The sequence below is a fragment of the Heloderma suspectum genome, chromosome 3 (genome assembly GCF_057233095.1).
Source record: "Heloderma suspectum isolate Gila_16-S chromosome 3, 16-S_ref, whole genome shotgun sequence".
Classification (NCBI taxonomy): domain Eukaryota; kingdom Metazoa; phylum Chordata; class Lepidosauria; order Squamata; family Helodermatidae; genus Heloderma; species Heloderma suspectum.
Window position 1 is genome coordinate 112,866,568 of NC_139460.1, and position 24,971 is coordinate 112,891,538.

At 40.3% G+C, this 24,971-nt stretch overlaps 1 protein-coding gene across 4 annotated transcripts in view; it reads left to right on the top strand.

The window, feature by feature from the left end:
- Window positions 1–24,971, top strand: part of MID1 (midline 1) — a 270,609-nt gene that overhangs the window by 161,821 nt on the left and 83,817 nt on the right. For all 4 annotated transcript variants that reach the window (XM_084841761.1, XM_084841760.1, XM_084841762.1 and 1 more), the window contains exon 2: window positions 7,140–7,855. In XM_084841761.1, coding sequence (XP_084697887.1) covers window positions 7,196–7,855 — 660 coding nt within the window. In that variant the 5' untranslated portion in view covers window positions 7,140–7,195. The remainder of the gene's footprint in view (window positions 1–7,139; window positions 7,856–24,971) is intronic.

Sequence of the window (24,971 nt, forward strand, 5' to 3'; positions counted from 1 at the left end):
GGACCATAGCACGCCAGGCCTTCCTGTCCTGCGCTCTCTCCCGGAGCGTGCTCAAGTCCATATTCATTGCATCAGTGATGCTATCTAGCCATCTCATCCTCTGCCGTCCCCTTCTCCTTTTGCCTTCAGTCAATAATGGATGCAGTTCCAAGTAATTATGGGCAGTATCCAGCACTGCCAGTCTGCTTACGCTGTGGACCTGCCACTAGCATGAGCAACCTCTGGCAGTATGCCAACAGCATAAGCTGGTGCGTCAAGTTTACCTAGAAAACTCATCATACTAGCTTACACTATTGGTGTACTGCTAGAGGTCACTTATGCCAGTGGTATGTCAATAGCATAAGTGGGCCAGCAGTGTTGGATATTGCCCTCTGTTTTTAATCTATGATACCCAGTATTAGATTTTATATGTATCAAGAATCATAGTTGCAGTTCTCAAAGCATTTTATTGGACATTCAGGACATTTTTAGGTGGAGCAATGGGGAAATTGCCCTAGGTCTCACACACGAAGGGGTCTACAGAAACATTGACTGGCAGTACTATGCTTCACTGTTCCAGATGATTGAATCCTTTTGTTTTATGACAGTAGTGCTCATCAGTGAAATATAACTCCAAAATTAGGAGCAATTTCAGTGCTTTAGGTTTTTTTCTGTGCTCTGTTCACTTCAGTTGAGGGATCTGGTCTTACTGTCCTGTTTGGCTTACAAATTTAACCAGCCTATAGCCCATTAACTCCTTTCCTCCTCCTTCTGCCCACATCTCCAGGCAAACCTACAGCTTTACCTGATAGCCTTGCTGGAGGGTGAGCTATGGAGCCATCAGCCAGCCAATAGTAGCAAGGAATATTTAATAGCTCAGCTACAGACTTCAACTTGTTGTCTGTATTAGTTGATACATTAGTTGATTTTAAAAAATGAAAAGATCCCATATGTAGGGTGCTATATTGAATCCAATAACTTTTTGCCTTTCAATTTTTGAAAAAAATATGTTTAGTGTACTGCTGTATTAAATTCTGATGTCAAATATACATTAAACAATTATTATATGCACATCTAGTCTTTTATCTATTAAAAAGGGCCGGGCTGAAGTGAACATTCAACCACCAGGTCTCCAAGAGTCTTAAAAGGGGTTCTCTGATATGGCCCTGACTTAAATTCCTTGACTTCAGCATTCAGCTTTATTATGACTTAATAAAGGCCTCCTTCCACTCATGACTTCTCCCACATCTGATCTATGGAACTGAACAGGAGTTACACTCAGTGTAGTTTGTGTTGTAGAAGTTCCTTGTGCAATTTGCACAACAGCCCAGAGATATTCCTTATGGTTATTGTTGCTGCTGCTGCTGTTCTTGCGTGCCAGCAGTCAACTGCTAGAATCTCACTGAGCTTTGGTGGAAGAATTATGATTTGTGGTATGCTTGGAAATTCCTTTTATTGAGAGTTTTCCATTAATGAACAAGGTCACACATGCACACAAGTAATTTCATTTGAAGTATTAGTTTTCCCCTTTGATCACTTATTTTCTGTCTAGTAGTTATTCTGCTAAGTACTGTTCATGGGTTTTTGGAGTTCCTTTTCACATTCTGGTATAGTCAGCTCTTTGCATTCTCCATATCACTTCATCATAAAACATTCTTCCAAAATTGACTGGGTTCCTTATTAATGGTTTTTGGATTGCAGCATTCCCTTGTAGGGGAAAGCTTTCCCCCCACAAAATGAATTGCTAATGGAAGGCTTAAAATGTAGCACCATAATCTCCTACTGATTTGCTATTAAACCTGGTAACTGGAATAGCAATAAAAAGTGCAGAGAGGAAGAAATAGAATTGTCAAGTCCTTCTGTTCCTATCACCAGGAGCAGCTTGGAATTTTAGAGGGCCATGCTTAATTACAGGTCTTCTCCAGAGCCAGCAAAGTGGGGGCCCTCTACATAGCCTCTAATGGACCCTCTCCTATGGTGATGAGCCCTGTCAGGTGCTTGGTGCTTCTGTTTTAATTTTGCGCAATGCCGGCACTGCTCCATGGAGCCAGGTATCAACACAGGGCTCCAGGACGCTGGCAGATGCTGAGCCTGTCCCTCTCTGTCACACCTGTCTTTCAAGTGGTGTGAGTGTGTGTGTGTGTGTGTGTGTATAAAATTTCCATTCACATTTGGCTCCAATCAAACCAAGTAAAGGGGTTAGATTCTGTTGTTGGTCTTGACGTGTCTCTAGAGTACAGAACATTCAGCTTGGTGGTATTGGTGGACTGCTGGTTCTGCTTCTTCTGTTTAAACCACACATCCTATTTTGCATTCGTGACTCTGTGTGAACCAAAATTCAGGAACCACTGGCTCAGAATTATGAGTAAAGATTACTATACTGATTTTGATAACATCAAAGGAACTTTGACTTCCTGTAAGAGAGCTTTCTGCTGTTACAGAAGCACAGCCTCGATTTGCTTTTTGGTTAAAGTTATATACTCTCCTCTGCCTTAATATATGTCTGTAAAGTAGGTAGTGGCAGCTTTTCAGCTGAAACTCCAGGAAGTGTAAGTAGTATTTCCTGAAGTGTTGAATGATCATTGTTTTCTGCTGAATGGTGACTTTTGCAGTTATGATTCTGTGGGAAGGGCTGCAATCCCCGGTGGTATCTCATAACACCAAGCTTCAGTCAAATTACAAAGATCTTGCTTGCTGAGAACATGGTGGCATCATACTATAGAACCCTTCAGACAATTGAGAACTGTATGTACCCTGTGTACTATGTAATGTCTACAAAGTCATTATGCAATGGTGATCTGATCCCTTCTCAGTTACCCTATTGCATATTACAGAGTATTTGTACCTCAGCTTAAATAGCTGTTTGAGACACTAATATGGAATATATTTTAATGCCCTTTTTAATATTCATGTTTTTCTTAGCTTAGAATCACTAAAAACATACCGATTATTTAAACAGGAAACTTGCATCATTTCCAGGATACATTTTAGTATTTTAAGGTGATGCTTAGGTCTTTCCCTACCACCCCTTCTTCAGTGCAAATTACATTTCCCACCCTCACCCCACCTGGGTGGTTATTCCAATGTACATGGTTCTGAAAGCATCTCAGGGAGAATGATCTGAGGCAGAAAAATAGCAAGCGAGGAAAGGGAAAATCTCTTGTCCCACCACTTCTCAACTCCTAGTTGCCTCCTCACTATCTAGTGCTGCATGTGTTTGCATGTAATATGTAGCTAGGTCTAAGAACCAATGTAATACATGGTTAACCATGATTGCAAAGATCCTGTTCAAGTAGCCCAAAGGAATAATTTGAGATAGAACACCAAAATATTTTATTAATCATTGATTAATCATTGATTAATCAAATTACAAAAATGTTGGTTGCCAAGAACATGGTGGCATCATGTTATAGAACCAATATCATGTGGGGGTTACAGTGTTGGACAGGAACTCGAGAGATCCAGGTTCTAGTCCCCACTCAGCCATGAAGCTCACTGGGTGACTTTGGGCCAGTCATTGACTCTCAGCCTAACCTACCTCACAAGGTGGTTGCAAGGATAAAATGGAGAGGAGGAGGACCATGTAAGCCACCTTGGGTCCCTCACAAGAAGAAAAAAAAACCAGGATAGAAATGTATTAATTAATTAATTAATTAAGGCTTAAAATAGGGTTATGTTATTGACGGACTCCAGTGCATGTTTGAAGCTATTATAAGCAAAAGTTATACTTACGAGACCTTAAAGTGTTTTTTTTTAATATTGAGGTCAACTTTCCTCAAATATTTCTATTTTTATGCCATAGCTGGAAAACAGTTACACAGAGAAATCTCTAATTTTTTTCTGCTAAAACTAGCAGAGCTAGTTTTAGAAATTCTAACTATATAATTTACATGGTAGACAGGCACTTTTTCTTGCAGTGTATATATTAGATTATATGGCATGAACATAAATTCTTAACTATGTTTTACTCTTTTTGAAACATTATGGACTTCTATCATAAATGTATTGAATACTAGATTTCTTTCTTTCCAAATGATATCTTGTATATGTGTGTGTGTGTGTGTGTGTGTGTATGTGTGTGTGTGGTGGGGATTAACTGAACAAACCACATCAGTGTAAAGAGGACAGCAGATACGTGCACATACACACACATCGCCATTCTGTCAGTCTGAGAGTTTACACATGCATATTCAACAGATCGACTGGAACATGACAGAGTGACTTGCCCTGTGCATCAAACATCACTGTCAGAACTTTTATATTACCTCCAGTGCAAGTTCACAAGTTCAGCTACATATCAACAAGTGAAACATAAAGTTAGAACCAATGGATATATGGATAGCATTTGAGTAATATTCGCATGATTCACTTCCTCTTAGGGATCAGGTTTGTGACTTAGGTGCACATCGTTGCACCATCTATGTCACCAGAGGTGCAGATTTCCGCCATGGAAAATGGAGTGTCTTTTACCAACTTAGGCTGGTTTACCAACTCCATCTTGCCTGGACAAAGATAGAGAGCTTGGCCTCAATGATCCATACTCTGGTAACCTCCAGGTTTGACTACTGTAATATGTTATATGTAGGACTGTCTCTAAAAATAGCACAGAAACTGCAGTTAGTTCAAAATAAATCTGCTAGCTAGACTGTTTATTGGGACCAGTTGATATGAGCATATTATGCCAGTGGTTCAGCTACTGCAAGTGTTCCCAGTCTATTTCCAGGCCCAGTTCATACAGCTGGTCTTCACTTTAAAGCACTTCATGGCTTGAAACCAGGGAACATGAAGAATCACCTGTGCCTGCACGTCCTTTGGGATGCTTAGTAGAGGCTCTTCTCTGGGTTTTCCCTGCCATCTGGTGCAGTGGGAGGCTACTGGGGAGAAGACCTTTTCATGGTGGCACGGTCGGGTTGCTCCCTCTACATACTTTGGAGTAAGGAAAAATAACTGGCATAGTTGCATGCTGTGTATTAAATGTAACATTTACTTTAATCATTCAATTTATTAACTCTTGACTCATACATCTCACAGTTTGAGAATATCATAACGAATTATACTCATTTCAAACACCATAACTCCAAAGTTTCCCATATTTTTCAAATGTCAACTTGCCAACCTTATGTAGGATAGATGGAAACAATTTGGCTTAGGTTTTTACCATCCAGTATGAGACAGGAAATGAAGAAATGCCAGACAATATTGTTCTTGCCATGCTTTCATTGTTTGTAGGCTCATCAGCCTCATCAGTTGATGAAAAAAACAGTGTGATTTTGTAATGGTCATGCCAAAGCAACAAGTTTGGACTTTAATTGCACACAACAGTTATCATTTGGCAGAGTGAAGTTCAGTGAGGCCAATGTAATCCATAGTTAATGCTGAAAAAAGAAGCAAACCAGATTTGTGATTGGATTGGTGCATTATGAAGTTCCCCAGATTTTTGGCAAATAAGTGTGAAACCAAATGGCACATTGTTCTAATCTCTGTGGGACAAAGGCTTTTCTGCCCTCACCACAAAGCATGTATGAATAAGCATAAGAGGTTGACTTGAACTTTGCCTCCATTGTTGAACTTTTCTATCCTATTATGGTTTTGACTGAGGTTACACATAACGTTCCTGTCACTGTAACTGCAGCCCCCCGGTTTAATTGTGGAGAAATGCAGAAGGTTCAAAGAGAATTGGTTCCCAAGCTTGCTAATGAGCATAAGGCTCCCTTCACCCTTAATGAACCAAGATTTCTATGTGAATTTTGGAGAGGGGAGAGGTGGAAGAGGAGGGAAGCGAAGAGTTCACACAACGGGACAACAGCTTTACAGTGTAAAGACTATGCAGCTGGGCCATCTGAAGCTGTCCTCTGTTATGAGCAACAAAGCTTAAATAGATTGTACTGTGAAGAGGTACATTTCTGTGAGTGTGAAGTATAGCTTTTGCTTCTGCTTCACTGACCTGTCTGCTTATAACAGTGATAGGGCCTTGACAAGAGCTTAGGGAAGGAGCACCACGTAGGGCGACTCTTTCAAAATCATTTCATGCAACATGATTAGTGAAAAAGGAAACAAAATGAAGTTTCAGTCATTTTTAGGATTGATCTCTTTCCAGAGATGGGATGAACTGCTGCATGTTCTTGAATCTCACGCTGAGAAAAGTCGTTGTCGAGTCAAGCTGCATTTCAGCTAACCTACAAGGCTGTTAAAATGGGTATTTGCACAGTAAAACAGCCTTTGACCTTCTTGGCTGAAAACAACAGAAGTTCCTGGCACTTGCACAATTGTATTAAAACAAAAACAAAGAAGCGGGCAAGGTATTTTAGTTCAATCCATCCTCAATTCAGCAAATACCGTGTCTCATCCACCAAATTTTTGACAAGAAGTGTTGAAGCACCATTTCCTTTTCTAAATATTTTTCTTTCTTTCTAATCTAGCCTTTTGAAGATGCTGATTGCTGTGACTGTAAAAGCAGACATGTATCTATGTACATGCATATATCTATCTTCACAGTATGCAACCTTTTAGATATTCCACACTATATTTTTTCTTTTTCTCTATTTACTGTTCATTTAGTCACAGATAATTATGAACATAGTCAGGATTATACATATACACACATGTTATGTGTGCGAAGTACCCTACTGTAAATATACATACAACCTGGAACCTAAATAATATCATGGTGTCCATATTGAGAAATAACAGCTTTTAAGTTTGGTGTGAGATGCTTCCTTTTTCTGCTGCTGCTTTTAAAAGTTACTTGAAATGCATGTAGACATTTATTGAATTTTTGGTAGCTGATTCCATCGTGGATCTGAAGGAAGCTTTTGCAGCAGCAACATATCGCACTGTGATGTGTGTGAGTGCATATATGCTGATTTAAAAACTGTAATATTGTTTTTGAGAGCACTCCAAACACTCTGCTCTTGCACTTGGTCTCTTGTAGGAGAAAAACAATGGAGACATTGCTTTTTTAAGAATAACTTATGGAAACATAAATGGAAAATATGGTTTTAAATACCTTAATTGTTGGTGCATAGATGGATTCCAGACTTTATGTTGCCTTCCAATCTGGAGAGGTGGCTGGATAATAGCAAGGAAAGTGGTTGACAACCCCCCATGGCTGACCCCTCTTCTCTGTCTCGCCTAATCGAATGTTATGTTGTGCCTTTCAGATAGCTGACCAGCTTCCCTGGATTTCGCTGATGACACAGGAAAGCTTTGCCTGAAGATGGAAACACTGGAGTCAGAACTGACCTGCCCTATCTGTTTGGAGCTGTTTGAGGATCCGCTGCTGCTGCCTTGTGCTCACAGCCTCTGTTTCAACTGTGCGCATCGCATCTTGGTCTCTCACTGTGCCACCAACGAATCAGTGGAATCTATCACCGCCTTCCAGTGCCCTACTTGTCGTTATGTCATCACCCTCAGCCAACGTGGTCTAGACGGACTCAAGCGCAACGTCACGCTGCAGAATATTATCGACAGGTTTCAGAAAGCTTCAGTGAGCGGGCCCAATTCTCCTAGTGAAACTCGCCGAGAACGAGCTTTTGATAGCAACAGCATGTCCTCCAGTGAAAAAGTTCTCTGCCAGTTCTGTGAGCAGGACCCTGCTCAGGAAGCAGTGAAGACCTGTGTAACTTGTGAGGTATCCTACTGTGAGGAGTGCTTAAAAGCGACTCACCCAAACAAGAAGCCATTTACTGGCCACCGTTTGATTGAGCCTATTCCTGACTCTCATATCAGAGGATTAATGTGTCTGGAACATGAAGATGAGAAAGTTAACATGTATTGTGTGACTGATGACCAGTTAATCTGTGCCTTGTGTAAACTGGTCGGGAGGCATCGTGATCACCAGGTGGCAGCTTTAAGTGACCGTTATGACAAATTAAAGGTTAGTTTTCTCTTAATGCTTTGTTTCCGCTAACAAGTGTGGCATTGTGAATGATATACTCTCACCTCATTTGTTGTGTGACTGATACACGCAACTGTGTTGTTTGCCATTTTTGTATTAAACTTGGGCGCGCGCACCTGCTGCCACTGGAACCTATGCAGAATATCAATTTTGAATGCGAAAGAGATTTCTCCATGTCAGTCTCTCCTGGGTTTTGCAGTAGGGAATTGCTATGATTGTGCAAAATAATAAATCTATGTATATATCTCAACTAATTTCAATGGCAAGTTTTTCAGTATGAAAATCTAATATTTGTTTATTATATTTTAATTGACCCAATAACATCCATACAGATGTGTAGGTGTGTGGAGATGCATATTGAGTATGCCCCAAAGCATGGCATATACGAGGGCTCCACTTGCTGTAGGGTGTTTTTTGGTGCTTGCGGGGAGCGGTGTGCTATTCTTAAGAGAATGGTGCTTTGTGGATTTCTGTGTACACTTCATAGCCACTGGATGCTAGCCATAAGTACAAGATTCTTAGGATCCCACATATACCTTTTAATAGCATAATCCTATGTATGTGTACTTGGAAATAAGTCCCACTGTGTTCAGCGGGGTTTACTCATAGTAAGAGTATTCAAGTTTTCAGCCTAAATTAAGGATCATATTTAACCCCATTGTTTTTCTTCCAGTACCTTTTGCATCTCTGCTACACAAGGACAGCATTTTTATATGTGCTGCCCTCAGTGAATGTACTTACTTGTCTAATCAGGCGAATGGGTTTCAAATGTGTGCTGTTGGCTTTCTATCACATATAAGAAGCATTAAAAAAAAAACATACTCCAATAACATTCCTATATTATGTAGAGTCTACATCCATCCTGAACATTGTATCTTATATTTGGTGACAGGGGAGCTTGGCACTCTTCAGGTACCATTGCAAAATGTTCTTAACACTCTGTTGCTCAAGTTTTAGCATGGAACTGATTTCCAGGAATTTTCAGCTAGCAGCTATGGAGAACAGCATCATAGTAGTGCAAGCCCATGTTCTTTTCGCTGTCACATTGGATGCAGAACCCCAGACTAGGGAAGGTGATGGCAAGAACAGAAGCCCGCCTACCCCCAATTCCTTTAGGGAAATGCTGCAGTGATTGTTATAGAAAAGTACAGCAGACAGACCATGAGATGAAAGAAAAAACAGAAAATACTGTCTTTTGGCCACTGTATTTACATCTGATGGAAGTTTTTTGTGGAGAACATTCTGATTTATTTAAACATACTGTTTCAGGAAATCTTTTCTTTTCTTGCTGATAATAACAATTTCATCAAGAGAATTTGGGTGATGGCGAAAATAAAGGTACAGTAGCATCTCATGCTATATTAGGGAAACAACAGGCACATCTGTTTCAGAATGTTTCCATACATTCTGTTTAAATAATAGTGATAGTACTTATGACAGTATAGGTTTCTATCCTGTAGCTAGTTCCATGCACTTAAGGGCATAATCCTATGGCCACTAGACAGCATCTAGATGGTTTGTGCCCAGCTCCGCACTCGTAAGAGCAGCACGGAGTGGCCAAAAAGGGGGTGTTCCTGGAGGTGGGGAGTGGACCACGGAAGTCCCATTACGATGCTCCTTACATGCCGTCCAGCCTCTACCCCCCCACCCCACTCCAAGGCGCCTTGTCTAGACAGCAAATGCAGGGCAGCCAGAGGCGAGCAGAGGATCCCCTCTGCGCTCCACCCGCCCTGCATTGGATAGTTGGTTCCCCCGAGTTTGGAGGTGGTCCACTATCCCCATAGGATTGCGCCCTAAGACACTGATGTTATAGCAAACATTTTGACTAGATGGAAACTGCATAGTTCCTATTACTTACTATTTTGATCTTGTATTATTGTCCATGTTTCATTTGCCTTTTGTGAGGCTGCTTAACTATGCTGCTTTTATTGCTTGGCTTGGTTGTGTTTCGGGTTTTGTTTTTTACCATGATTGTAAGACTTAAACCTATTTTAATAAGGGACTAGTAATTTTAAAAGGGACTGTAATTGAAGTAAGGCTACAACTTTGTGCCCTGGTTCAAAGCTAAACAGCCTACCCATATCACCTCTCAAGTCCCATTGATTTCAACATTGTTGTGCTCCTGGGTTCGCTTGTGCATTCGGCAACTCCATTGTGCAGTCTGGACCTGCTGGATTAGGGCTGTTAGACCCGCCATCACACATATCTACATAGAATTAGCACATTCAGTAAGTAACTTCTTTAAGAATAGTAGCTCAAGTATCTTCTGGTAGAATTCACCCCAAAACCTGTTGCTGTGAAACAGCCATTCATTTCAGAGCTTATCTTTGTCCAATGCTTTGTGGATCATGCTCTTATAGTTCAGTCCTAACCATGTCTACTTCTAAAGTAAGCATTGTAGGGTTATGTAGATAGTAAAAATAGTTAAGGTTGCAATGTTAGAGCTAACCCATACTTTACGTTTTGCAGTTCTGATACAATAAGTATCACTGTTGGCAAAATACTTGCTGGACTGTCAGTCATGGATGGTGTGCCCATTTTTAAATGACCAGGTTTCCTGAACTAAATATGGAAGTGAAGGACCCATTCCTCCCCAATTCCTGCTTCTGTATTTTTTGTAGGGTTGAAATCACTTACAAGAAATCACTTACTGAAATCACTTACAACTAATCACGGTGCACATATATTTTGCATGCTCAAGTCCATATTCATTGCATCAGTGATGCTATCTAGCCATCTCATCCTCTGCTGTCCCCTTCTCCTTTTGCCTTCAGTCTTTCCCAGCATCAGGGTCTTTTCCAGTGAGTTTTCTCTTCGCATTAGGTGGCCAAACTATTTGAGCTATGCTACACATTAAGCATAACCTATAATTTGCCCTTCATTTATTTAAAATGCTATCTTTTTCCATATGTTTCTATGTTTCCAAAATGAATACATGACCGCAAAGTATAACGTTATCAGACATCAAGATTTTGTTAATAATAAACATATCAAATTTAATCATTATATGTTTGCTGTTTTGATGCTGACAATATTCAGTCACAATCCAGAAAATTATGTGACTTCATACATCCAAAATAAGTTGAAATTCTCACTAATCACATATAACCCCCTTTGTCGTACCTAAAGGAGTTCAGTTCATCTAAAACAGAAGTGTGGTGTTCATCTTTAATTGATATAGATCCCGTTGTTAAAAATGGATTTATGCTGAAACCTGAACAGTATAAACAGATTCAAATTAGTAAGATATTTTTCTGCAAATAAAATACAGTTACATTTTGATCCTAAATACCTGATTTAGAATTAAGGCCCATTAATTTCAGGATTGCTTTTATGTGACTTTTTTTCCTAAAGGGAGATAATGTCTGTTGAACAAAGTATGTATACTGTCATGTGTGAAGCGTGGTGGAAGAGAAATTTTTGCCACAACTGTGTGAATTGTGCAGCTGAGGGGTACACCAGCTGCACAGACCGTGTGCTCCTAGTTAAACTTCTCCACTGCACCTCTTATGTTGGTGCACATATTTTCTCCTACAAAGAGACAATCACTTATGAAGTGGAACTCAGTGGCACATTCTTCCATGAAGAGTATTAGGGTCAGAGTACTAGTTAGTGTTAAAATGTCATGTGAAATAATCTTAAAAATACAGTAAAGTTATAGGGTTATCTTAAAGGTATATGGTCCAACCAGAACAATGGTTTGTTAGGAAGACATTAGCAACAGCATGGTTAATAGTAGTTTAGTAGTCAAAGAAATGAGATTCTTTTATTGATACTATGGTTCTGTATGAGTATGAATAACATCATGCGTTATAAGGAGGATTCTTGTAGCACCTTGAAGACTAACACACTTCACATGGCACAAGATTTCACGGGATTCTAGTCTGCATGATAAATGTGTTAGTCTGTAAGGTGCTACAAGGCTCCTTGCTTTTGCTGTAAGTGTCATGACCCCAGAGTCTTGCAGTGACCCATACATGGACTTGGAGGTTGAGGAAGCAGTAGTGCCAACAGAGGAGTCTCTGGGTCTGAGCACCACTGAGAGACCTTTGAGCCCAAGATGCCAGAGCCCCTTGAGCTTGAGGTGTCAGCGAGCCCTGTGCCTGAAACCCCCAAACCTGGACCAACATCTGCAGTCTCTGAGCCTCGCCTAGCCCCAGCTCTGTGTCAGCATACCCATCTCCAAGAATGCAGTCCATGGAGCCGTCGCACCAGTGCTGGCAGCGCAACTGGCATGAACTCTTCGAGAGATGGTGGAGCGCTTAGCTTCCCCTTTGTAGGTTGGGATGGAGTCTGGGAGGGGGCCTCTGGATTGAAGCATAACAGGCTTCAGTCTGGTATCAGAGCAAGTGTCTCACTAGGAGCTGCCTTGCACTGAACCCTGTGTGTTTCTGCTTAGACCTGAACATGACAACTAAACAAGATTAAGGGCCGAACTAGATGAGCCACCTTCCACCCAATTAGCAGTTAAATGAAGCAGTTAATTGAATTATTTACTTTAAAAAGTAAATAGGTTGGGGGGAAGTTATTACCTTTTATATGTGGTTTAGGATTAAATGGTATCAAACTTTGCTTTTGTTTTTGCATTATTGGGGTGATTAAAGTAAAATGTGCAGCTTATCATATCTTAAGCCTTCTTATAAGTTACTTTCCTTAATATGTTCTTATATTTTGGCTGTAATGTTTTGCTATATAACCAGTAGTGTTGTAGCAACAAATGAAAGAATTATTGTGCTTCAAGACTACGCCCCTGAACTAATTTATTAGGGAGTAAATCCCAGTGTATGAACTTAAGCACACTCCAGGAGAGAGTGGAGGCCAGGAAGGCCTGGCGTGCTATGGTCCATGGGGTCACGAAGAGTCGGACACGACTTAATGACTGAACAACAACAAATCCCAGTGTACACACTGGGAATGACTCCTGAGTAAACATGCTTAGGGTTCTGCACAGTGAAACCCATTAATTAAGTTTCTGAAAATTTAAACATTACCCTTTTAAAAATCCCAGATACTTAAACAGTGCATTTGTATCAGAAATTATTGAAAATTTGCTACATCCTACTGCCCAGCAACTGGTGCTTTTTGATGAACAGCTTTTGGGTGTCAAGCTATGCTAATTACTTGCATTCTGTCCCAGCAGTGTTGCTAATTATTTAAACAATATTTCATCCTTCATTAACCATAGGACAAAAGATGCCATTACAATCTAGCTTCTTTTGTGGCTAAAATGAAACTGTTTAATTAAGAGTTCTGGTACACTTGTCTAACTGAGGCGTGTATGCTATGCTGGGTTTAACATTGAATGTAATAGTCATTATTAAAACTGGGAAATGAGTGCTAAAGGAATCAAGCATTTTTAACCTTTTAATAATTGGATCTACAATTCTGGGAAGTCCTGAGCCATTTCATCTCTTGCTAGCTCTGCTATGGGAGAGCATGGCCTTGATACTTATAGGGATGTATGAAGAAAATCCTACTTTTAAAAAAATCAGCAATGACCTGTGTTTAACTTGTGGAAATAATATCTTCATGTATCATATATATTCCATATGTTAATTATACAGCGTTACTTAGCAATGGCCTCTGTTAAATAAATAAGATTTTAATTATGTCAGATATGTGTAACAGATGTCCAGAGGATTCTGGAAGTACATACATACCACATCATGTGCAAATAATATTATTTCTTAACAGAGTTCTTAAACCATGTTTTATTCTTGAGATCATTAAATGAATAATGTCTTCAGAGGATGCTGATTTTCCAAATTACAATGAGATACCAACTCATATATTAGGAAATCTATTACGAGATTATACATTTTTAAAAAAAAGAGAATGTGAGACAGAAATCACATTAGTATAAAGCAAATGTGTTTGTATGCTTTAATTACATGCTATATTTAGTCATCACTAATCAAAACTCCCCTTGTGGCTCCCTTCCAAGGACATGCAAGTTAGAGTGGTACCAATACAGTGGAACTGATCTTGTTCCTAATGGGGAGAATGCATGTTGCTGCCTTGTGACATAATGGGGCAGTGTTTGCATGGTGTGAGAAAAGCCACTCTGAGATCCTTTTGTCTTTTGTTGGATTATATAAGTAGAGGGCAGCTAAGCTAAGCCAGCCATGTTTCACTGAACAGCACTAGATGCACAGAAGGTTTGGGCAGAACCCTGAATGACTGTAACAGCAGAGTGTTACTTTTCCATCTAGTTTATGGATTTATCATCCAAAATCATGCTATTTAAAGAACAGACATTTGCAACAACAGCAATATGATCCACATTTATATCTCTTGAAAGGTATTATAATTATGTATGTAGCTGTGGTATTTGGAGGAGACAAGCTACAAATTGCTTCTCATTTAAGACCCTTTAAACCTATTCGTATTTTGATGATTAATGCATAGTGGTAACCAAGTCACTGTGGGTGATCCAGATGTCGCCCCTCAAAGAAATTATTCTGTTGCACAGAAATCATGCTGTATTCAAAATGCTGTACTGTCTTGATGACAAAATGCAGTACCAACTTAGAGCTTCACATGCATTGCCTTAGTAACTAGGGCCTAGTTGGTGTTATGGAGAATCTAGTTAGAAGGTGCCTTGCATTTCCCTTGAGAATGATACCTATCTCCCAAGGTTCACACCTGGGGAGTGTGAATTAAAAGATACACACTTTAGGGATTATTCTAAGCACTCCCTTGCTGAAATACTAAGTGCAGAGCTAGTCATGTAGGCATAAAAAATGCTGACACCAACAAGGTTACCTATCTCTTGTACCACAAGGATGCCTTATCATTCTGACAACACTCTTCCTTTGTTATTTTTCTTGTTCAGTGTACTCTGTGTGCTCTTTCTTTCCAGAGGTGAAGCAGGCAGCCTGCAGTTTAAAATGAATAGATTTCTTCTTCACGTTGGCCAAGGCTATCGCTCTATCCACCCTGGAATATCAATCTGTCAATATAATCAGTGTTTCCATAATGTGTGGAATTATCTCACAAAGTTTAAAGTGTGTTGTGGGCATACTTTGACCTAATCATCTAGATAAGAGTTAATATGTGGAATTTATTAATTGATTTAGTTTATTTAATGGCAAATAAAATAGATTTCTCTAGACATTATACAATAAATTTAAAACATAATAAATAACTAAAATCACTATAAAAAACTATCAGCATAAAATCAATAATAATAATAATACCAGCCCAGCATAATACATTGTAAAAGCTAAAACCATAATCAAGTACAAGGGTTAAAATAGGAACTACAATAATATATCTTAAGGACTAACAATACTGAAATACTTAAAGGATGGGAGAACAGAAAAATCTTAGCTTGGAGCCAAAAAGACAGCAGTGTGGGCATCAGCTGAGTTTCCTTTGGGAGTGATCATATCAGCCACTCAAGTCTTCTCTGTATTCCACAGATGGACCAGGGCTTTGACCAGAATGCCAGTCATACCACCCAGAAAATCCTCCAGAGCCTTCTGGAATTCATTGAAATCCATCAGCTTCTGGAGGCGGAACATCCTAATAGGCCTACCACCCTTGCAGAGGGAGACATCCACTACTAATCTAAATTTCAGCAGAAAGAGACCTGACCATGGCAAGAACAAGTTATAAAATCTCCCACCTTCTGACCACTATCCTCCTGCCCAGTAGAGAAAGCCAAGCCTAGTGTGTATCCTGCTACAGATGTTGGGCTGATGAATTGCTAGCTTAGGCCACCTACTGACTACACTCCAGCCCAAGTTACATGTATGGACATGTATCTTCATATATCTACTAGGGCTGTAGTATGCCCGAGGCCTGAATTCTGAGTTGAAGCGGGCTGCTTTGGGTCACTTTGAGCCCCTTCCGAGGTGAAGCGGAGGGGGCACGAAGCAGGTTGGGAGCTCTCCGAAGTGCTGGGTGAACTTTGGAGCTTTGGCACCCCCTGCCTAGCCGCGCCGGTGCTTCCAGGTCCTTACCTGAGCCACCCACCTCCTCCGCTGCCACCTCCGCTGCTGCCGCCTTCTCCTCATCCTCTGCTGCTGTCATCGTCGCCATCTCCACTGCCAGGTCCTGAGGCTGAGACATGCGCTGACTCTTATTGCAGGTAGCCTCCATTTTAAAAATGGGAACTTCCAGGAGGTTGCCACTTTAAAAATGGTGACTCCCTGCAATACGAGTCACCTCAGGACCTGGCGGCGGCGGCAGCGAAGCTAGTGGCAGAGAAGGCGGCAGCAAGGAGAAGGTAATGGTGGAGGCGGCAGCGGAGGAGGCGGGGGCAAGCTAAGGAACTGGGGGTTTGCGCAGGGGCATCAGGGCCCCCCCGAAGTGGGGTTCAGCATCCGAATCCCACTTCAGGTTCAGGGCCAAGTCAGGCCAGGGGGGGCCCCAAATCAGCCCGAGCCGAATCGGGCCCGCCTCTGAAGCCATAAAGTGGCTTCTGAGTCAGATTGGGGGCCCCTGCACAGCCCTAATGTCTACAGAATCATAAATAATCTAATTATTCAATAGCTGTAATCAATTAATTCAACCAAATACATTGAAAAAGTCCTAAGGCCACAATCCTATGCACATAAGATTTCCTGGAAGTGGGCCCTGAGTAAATATGCATAGAATTGTGCAATCAATCTATCAGTATCTAAATTATATCTTTCTTGCATGAAGTTTCTATTCAAATCCATGGTCTGGATTGCAGCTGTTACTTATTACCTTAATAGGCTTCACAGTAATAGGAAATATCCCTCTAGCACAATTTTTTAAAGTTTATATCAGGATCTGAAGGCATGATGACATGAACCCATTATTTTACAGTCATGACCCTAGCTTGAACTTTGAGAGAGTTAAGACAACCAGTTGATAAATCCCAAGAGGATTTCTCCCCAACAATCCTTTTAGCGTGTCAGAACCCTGATTGACATTCACTTCACTATTTGATGAGGGGGTGCATTAGGATAACCAAAACTTCATCAGAACATGTAGTTGGCCTACACACAGACCGGCATACTAAAAAGGATGAATGAATTGGCCTTGACAGTACTTCCATAGTGAGCACCTTCACCCTGACCTAATGGGAGAAGAAAGGCATGACTTTATAAAGTATTAATAGAAATAGAAATTCATACTTTACATTATATTACATATTATATTATATTATATTGTATTATATTTTATTTTATATTAGGGGCTATAGCTCAGTAGTAGAGGGCACACTTTCAATCCCAAAGTTGAACCAGGGTTCAATCCCTGGTATCTCCAGGAAGGCCTGTTAAAGACCCTTGTCTTAAACCCTAGACAGCCACCGCCAGTCAAAAGAACATAAGAGCCATGCTGGATCAGACCAAGGGTACATCTAGTCCCGCATTCTGTTCCCACAGTGGCCAACCAGCTGCCTATGGGAAGCCCACAAGTAGGACAAGAGCACCCTCCTGCTCATGTTCCTCAGCAACTGCTTGGTATATGGAGGCATGCTGCTTCCAGCACTGGAAGTAATATATAGCCATCATGATCAGTAGACACTGATACATTTGTCCTCCATGAATTTCTCTAATCCCTCTTTAAAGTCATCTAATTTGGTGTCCATCACTACATCTTGGGGCAGCGAATTCCATAGTTTAACTATGCGGTGTTGATAATACTGAGATAAATGGACCAATGATCTGGCTTGATGCAAGACAGCTTCCTGTGTTCCTAGTAGTAAATAGTAACATTTACAAAATAAAGAATAAATAAATAACATTCACCATTTTCAAATTGGTAACAAGCTCTCTGTCTGGTCATCAGGAACTGGCAGCACACTCATCTGTTGCTCAAGGATAGCATTAGCCTGTTTCCTCTCAACCACTGCATTGATATTCCCCAAGTAATCTTTAAGTATGGCTATTGATTACAGCAATGGTGCAGTCATTATACATGGTGTTTACAATGCCAAATACTTCCCTGTGACTTAGGAGGGCTCTCCAGTCTTACAACAGCATAGGAAATACGGCCAGGTTGGTTCACTTCCACCACTCCCCGATTTGCCACATTGCATGGCTGGGCTAGGACCATCCTTAACTTTATAAATCTGAAAACAGTAAACAGTAAGGAAGGAATGTCCAATAAAGAGAACTGTAAGGAAGGAATGTCCAATAAAAGGGCACGCCAAAGGTTTCACTAAATACCCAATAGGGTGGTTATACTTTATTCATAAGCCAGGTGGACAGGATTTATAGAAGGAAACAAGGGTTAAACGTACCGAACGACCTTCAAACCTAAAGAAACTTAAAACCGCTTTAGCTACGCTAAATTGCTAAAGACATTTAAGCGCAGTGCAGCTATGTGAAACGTACAGGCTTAGATCAGATCATCTAGCTTTTCTTTCTCCCAGGCTTCTCCTCAAAGCTTTCCATTCTTTGTATTAGTGAGGATTCACTTAATTTAAAAACATTCTCACGAAGTTATACTGGGAAATCACCAGAGCTTCTACTGCACGGGGGGGGGGGGGATACCTGTGGCCCTCCCGTTGTTGGACCGCAACAGCCCTAGCCACCATAGTCAATAGTGAGGGCTGAAGGGAGTTGCAGTCCAACAACATCTGGTGGTCCACACGTTCTCTGTCCCTGTTCTAATGGATTCAGCTGGTTTGAAATTCCTGTACAACGTTTACCAAAGCCAATTCAGAGAGAGCAAAATCCAATTCAGAGAGAGCAAGAGGTTGAACTACATCAGTGGTTCTCAAACGTTTTTTCCTTGCATATCACTTGAAAATTGTGAAGGGTCTTGGCAATGCAATTTTTTAAAAAACTGCCCTGCAAATAGAAGCAAATTCATACCTCATATTTTAATAACCATAATCTTGGATTTTCTCATGGAATGGATGTGCCTGTTTTTGTGAGCAAAGTTCTGTGAAGTAAGTTGTAATGTTTGTCAACTTTAGCCTTGGGCCTGGTTTGACATTTATCCTGCTTCTGTATTTAGACTTGGGCGTGGTAAGTGATGAAAACCCCATCTTGCACAGGGAGGTCCCCTGGTCAAAACAGCCTTGATCTCCATTGTCTGGAAAATCAATCAAGTGCAGAGCCAAGTATGGATATCCCTGACTGTTCTGCAACCTTTCTCCAAACCACCTGAATGGAGTTTGTGGACCAAAGTTTGAATGACATTATTCAAACTGCATACCAGTAGATACAATATAACAAATAATATGGGCAAAATAAAATGCAGGGAAGTTGTAAATAAATATTTTCAGTCACTAGTCTGTGGACAAGACTACTACCTGTGTCCTGCTGCTTCACTCCTTCCTTACAGCAGGAAGCTGAATCCTGTACGACTACCAGTGAGAAACAGGTTGGCAAATGGTGTTAAGAAAACGGGGGGGGGGGGTTCTGCCTACTCATATTGCACCTTTACTAATTGGAGAGAGAGTTTTCTGTGTTCATGCAGATAATTAGGAACATGTGCATTGAAAATAACCTGTAAAATTGTCTTGAGATGGACCAAATGAATCCTGTAAATTTGAGGATAGAACTAGATGTTTCAAGAGACAGGAACCACTGCAACACTATCCCTATTCAGGTGTTCTGAAAGTAGTTACAGTAAACACATGAGGAGAAGGTGTGTACTAGCCCCACCACATCCATCATCATGTTCATAATCCTGTACCCGTGGAGAGCAGGTTTCTGATAAGGAGAACATGATTTCCTAACAGACAACAGAAAGTACTTTAGCCACTTTCAAAATGCCTGAATAGGACTAATGTGTCACTTCCTCCCTCCTTTCTGGAAATTTCTAGTATAACACAACACATGGTATGACAATATCATGTCTACACTTTTCTACCCTGGCTGCTGACAGTAAATGATGTAAGGCTGAGGCTGAGAAACACACAACCCGATGACATTACATCATATGTTGTGTTATAGTAAACAATGATCTGGTTTGAATGACATGAAAGCCCACTGTGGGTTAATTAACCCTTGAGGGGCCACAGTGCATGGCTTCTGCCAATATGAATATGCAGCCCCTGACTGGGGCTTGCCAGGGCTTCTTGTGTCATGCGAACCTGACCGGGGAGGGTTATGTGAGGGTTAAAAAACCCTTACATAACCCTAGAACAGACCATGCTTAACCCTTGAATAACCCTCCCCAGTCAAGGGTTGCATATTCATAATGGCAGATGGCGCAGAACCCTCAAGGCACCTTGAGGATTAATTAATGGTATCATCTGAACAGGCCTATTATCAAGAAGAGGGGAGAGAAGCAATGGACTGGCAGAAATACTGGGTGTCTTGATATTGAACCTAGAATACAATATGTTAAAGGATGACAGTAGGCTATCAAGCAGCTTGTATGCTTTTCTGTGGCATAATGTTAATATCTTCAAATTTATTCTTACCTCGTTTTAAATTGTGTAGTCTGATAAGATTAAACTGTGTGTTGATGCTGTTGTTTTAATGAAGACCCTCATAGGCCTTGGCCCTTTATACATTTTATCTACTAGTACAATATGGTCTTTAATCGTTTTTCTTCTAACATTCAACCAACCACAGTCTAAACGTGAGAAAAGAGAAGTACAAGAGGACATTTCTATCACACTGTAGCAATAGAGAATGGATCATTTAAGATGACTCATGAGATGAGAAAATCATGAAATGAAGAAAATAGAGGCTACATAATACTGTGTGTGCATTTTGCATCTTTCAAACATCAGACCTTCCATTGTTTTGAGGGATTGTTTGTTTGTGTACAATGTACACAAGCCACGAAGGCCATAGCTCAAATCTTGCCTCATGAATTCACTAGCTGGTCTTAGCCAAGGCGAGTCACTGTTCTCTCTTTCTTATTCCCCATCTCTAACATGGGGATGATGGTGATAATAAGTGATTATTAGGTTTTCCCCAGCCCAGTTCTCAACAGTAAATGATTTAATTTTGTAAAGTGGTTTCCTTGGTAATTTATCTGTCGAATGGTCTAAATTATATTATTTTACTTGTGACCCTGCTCAAAGTGGAGGCCCCATTGCATTGCTGCTTATAAAATCAAGAGCATAATAGGGCAGAGGGCAGTGGTGCAGGATCTTGGACCTTGTGGATGTACTGTCACAATTCCTCTCCTCTGCCACCTATACGACTGTGTGAAAAAGAAAAGACAGGAGCAGAGCTGGTGGGTAAAGCAACCATAACTCTGTGGACCAGCACATACTTTGCATGCTGCGGGTCTCAGGCGCATTCCCTGATCTTCAATTAAAAGGATGAGATAGAGGTGATGGGAAAATACCCTTGTCCACCTGCATCCCTGGAGAGCTTCTGCCTGTCAGAGTAGAAAATACTGAGCAAGACGGAGCAACACCTGATCTAAAAAGGCAGCTTCTTATGAGCCCATTATGCTATACCAGGCCTAAATTTAGATGGGCACTTGGCATGATTCATAATGGATTGACGAGGAGGATGGGGGAGACCCCCTCAAAGTGTCCAAACCTCCCTTCATTCTGTGCTTTGCCACATGACTAATAATAACACTGATAATACTGAACTACTTTTACATTTACTAAAATTCTGACCAGGTTCACGTGAGCAAATCAGCCCAGTACCTATGGAGTCTTTTAGGTTTGTGGTTGGTTTGCTAACCATGCCAACAATCCACCTTCACCAGGTTTGTATGACATGACCAGCTATGAGAGAAGTTTGGTTTATAGATTGGGTGCCCATGGGTGCCTGCAAACCAAGATGGTTTATTAAGCTGCTGTGGTTCAATTTGATCGTGCAAACCGGGCTATATATGTGAAACATTTGAAGTAACTTTAGAAAGTGATACATAAATGTGATAAGTAAGTTGATTTTCATCTTTGTTCAGGTAGTCATCCATTTCAGTTAGTTGACAAAAATAAGTATTTGGTTTTAAAACTGTGACTGAGGTGTCCCCCTGCCCCTTGCATCCCATCCTCCAGTAGTGTATGAAATTATGGGTGGTTTAAGAAGCAGTTTGTAATGCAGCAAGGGATGCTGATAGAGAAAGAACCAAATACTACCCAAAGAAGCTCTCCAGAAACCTGTGATTTCTTCAGCCATTTTAATATGCAATAATTATGAAATTCACCCTTATAACATCCTTAGATGTTATAAGAGAATTACATCCTTATTATTTGTATTTTATAGTTCACAGCTAACAGTCCTAAGGGGTGTTTGCATGTTAGATTTTTTAATGTTATTTCAACATAAACATAGAGAAACTGGAAAATTCCAAATGGGTGGGTATCTGTGGTAATGAAATGTGAATCGAAGATTTGTATCTGATAAAACTTCGTGTCCACTCAACACAACTGACGTTGTTTTTACATTTCTCTTCAGATCTGTTTTGGCTTCTTTTTGGCAGTCTGCAGAGTCTGATTTGATATTTGTTGAAATTCGTTAAACAACCTGCCTTGGTGTGCAAACATTTCAAGGCCATTTATTAATTGCTATCCTGAAAACAGATCTAATGTCTAAGGCTCTAGGCCTTTGCAGTGAAGCACAATGCAAAAAAAGCAAAAAAGAAGAAATCAACCCCGCCCCCCGCAATGTTATTGTTCAGCTGTAATCCCTCCCCCCCAATGCTGGCAATAAGTGTTAACACTATGGTACTGCTGAAATTCTTTTTTCAAGGATTAACTTTCAAAGGCTTCTTATTAGTTTGTAAGCATCATTTTTCATGGGCAGAGAAAGCTGATGTGAAAATGATCATCCTAAATTTATGTTAAGTGCATTTACCGTAATTTATTTGGAATTTTGATTTGTGGAAACAGTACTCGAGAAAAATGGACAGAAGATTAGTTCAACCAATAGTAAGATCCCCTTAGTTAATATAACAGAAAGCTCTCTGGTGTTAAAAAGAAAAGGAGATTTGGTAGTAGGAACTGTGGCTAACATTCTCTTTTGATGATTTATCTGTCCAATTATTTTTGAGGTTCACACTGGCGTCATGCCAGACTTCCATTGTCTCCTTGTCTTTGGCTTTTCATAGACATGTAACACATCAGTTACCAAAACCAAGCATCTGAAGTCTTGAATGTCAAGGTTATGAGGTGATTCTTTCTGTACTCATTAGCATGGGCGACCTTTGTTTAATTCTCCTAGGATTTTTAAGTTCAGTAAAGTTTTTCAGTTGCACTGTATGACAATGTATTAAGTAATGATATCAGTTCATTCTGACAATATTTTATAGTCAAACAGTATTAATACCCAATACAAATCAGAAATCGGTCCTTACTCCATTAAAAAAATCCATGGTTCTGTCAGCATTTTGGTCGAAAAGCACACACTTATTTCAAATCTGATAGCACTCAACTGGCCAAGTTCACTGTTCTCTGTAAAGGCTAGCTGGGTGGTTTGAAAACTGAAAAGTGTTAGGATTATTTTTGGCTTGATATTTTTTGGTAGCTTAGTTAATATTTTAAAGTGACTGATGGTTTGATTATGGCTCAGCATAAACTCTGGCTCATCATGTTGCAAACAAACAAGACCATTTTTGAATAGATTAAAATACCACAGTGTTCCATATCACCTCTGAGGCACACCCAGCATATTAGAGTTGGAAGGGAAATGATGTCAGAAAACTAGGAAATATTTTCCAGAAGCTAAGGAGAGAAAAGATAAGAAAGCAGAAGTGACTCCTTATTTAACATAATCCTGTGTACTGGTAAAAGAATTTGCTAGCACGTGCCAAGGATTATCTATATATTTTATCGTGATATTTTGTAAACTGTAGAAATTACTATGAAGTTTCTGTTATGAGTTCCTGCATTTCTCAGCTGAATGCATTTATTTTCATGCCAGCACTACTAGCTCAAGCAGTTTTATCACAGTTTTTAAGTACTTCGATTCAGTAACAGAACACTACTTTCAGGCAATAGTTTAGTTGTTACATAATCACATCAATGACTCAAAGTGAGCTAGTCCAAAAGACAAGCTGAGAGTTTGTTGTTTGCATGCACCAGTCTTTTGCCCTGAATTTTCCAGATAGCTTGTGACAAATATATAGGTTTGCATCTGATGTTTTGCTTACTCAAGAGGAATTCCCCACCCGCTCCTCGCTAATACTTCCCCTTGCACAAGCAGCCTTGCTGAAGTGCAGGGTTGGATAGAACCCATAGTTCTTAGATTGTCTGAGCTTGTTTCTGATGTTCCCCACCACAACACAGTAGTTTGAGTGTTTAATATAAACCTTTAAAACAGTCCTATTCAGGCATTTGCCTGTTCACACCAGGGCTAAAAGTGAATAGGGGCAGAGCTGTGCAAGCATGTCACATGTGTGTCAGCTCCTCTTCAGATCTTTGCGCTCTGCGTTATTAGTTTTCTGAATTATGGGGACTCTTCTATGCGCATTCAGCCTAAATTACTTAGGAACCTCTTTAGACCCTTGCAGTTAATGTGTGAAAGTATTTAGTGGAACCCACACATGCAGGGACATTGTGGATGAGGCTTGCATGTGCACCCCTTATTCACTTTTAGCCTTTGCAAATGCCTGAACAGGGCTGTTGCTAGATCTATTTTGTCAATTGTCTAATCCTAGACAAGATAATGTACCAGTGCATATTATTTACCTTGGCATCAGACACTGTAATGAGATACAATTCGGCCTCTACCTTTTTCTAATGATTCTGTCATACGTCATGAGGGCTTGAGTGCTGCTGACCTTAGACAGAAGAATTCCAACACAATTAAAACAACTACTACTTGTATGGTGATAGTGACATTTTCTTTTCTTTTTTCCTGCCACCCAGCTCTGTGAATTAGCCATTTTTTTTTCTGTAGTACACACAGGTTAGACTTAAACTCGAATAGGTCAGCATCTTAACTGAGCTTTTGTCACTTAGAGTCCAAGGTTTCAAATTATCCCCAGTATTCTTCAACTGTTTTAAATGTACTAAACTGGTATCTATTTTGTTCTTACCTTAAATGACCAAACTGGAAAGGAACCAGGAACATATTGTTAATTTCAGTTAATAAAAATGAAATTAACCTTTGCATGTTTCAGGTAGAGTCGCACATTCCTAGCTAATTCCAGTGTGCTTTAGTTTACTGAAAGATCTTCCTTCAAACTCAGGCAAATAAAAAGCTTCTCCATCAATGCTGTCAAGGCTGCATTGATGGAG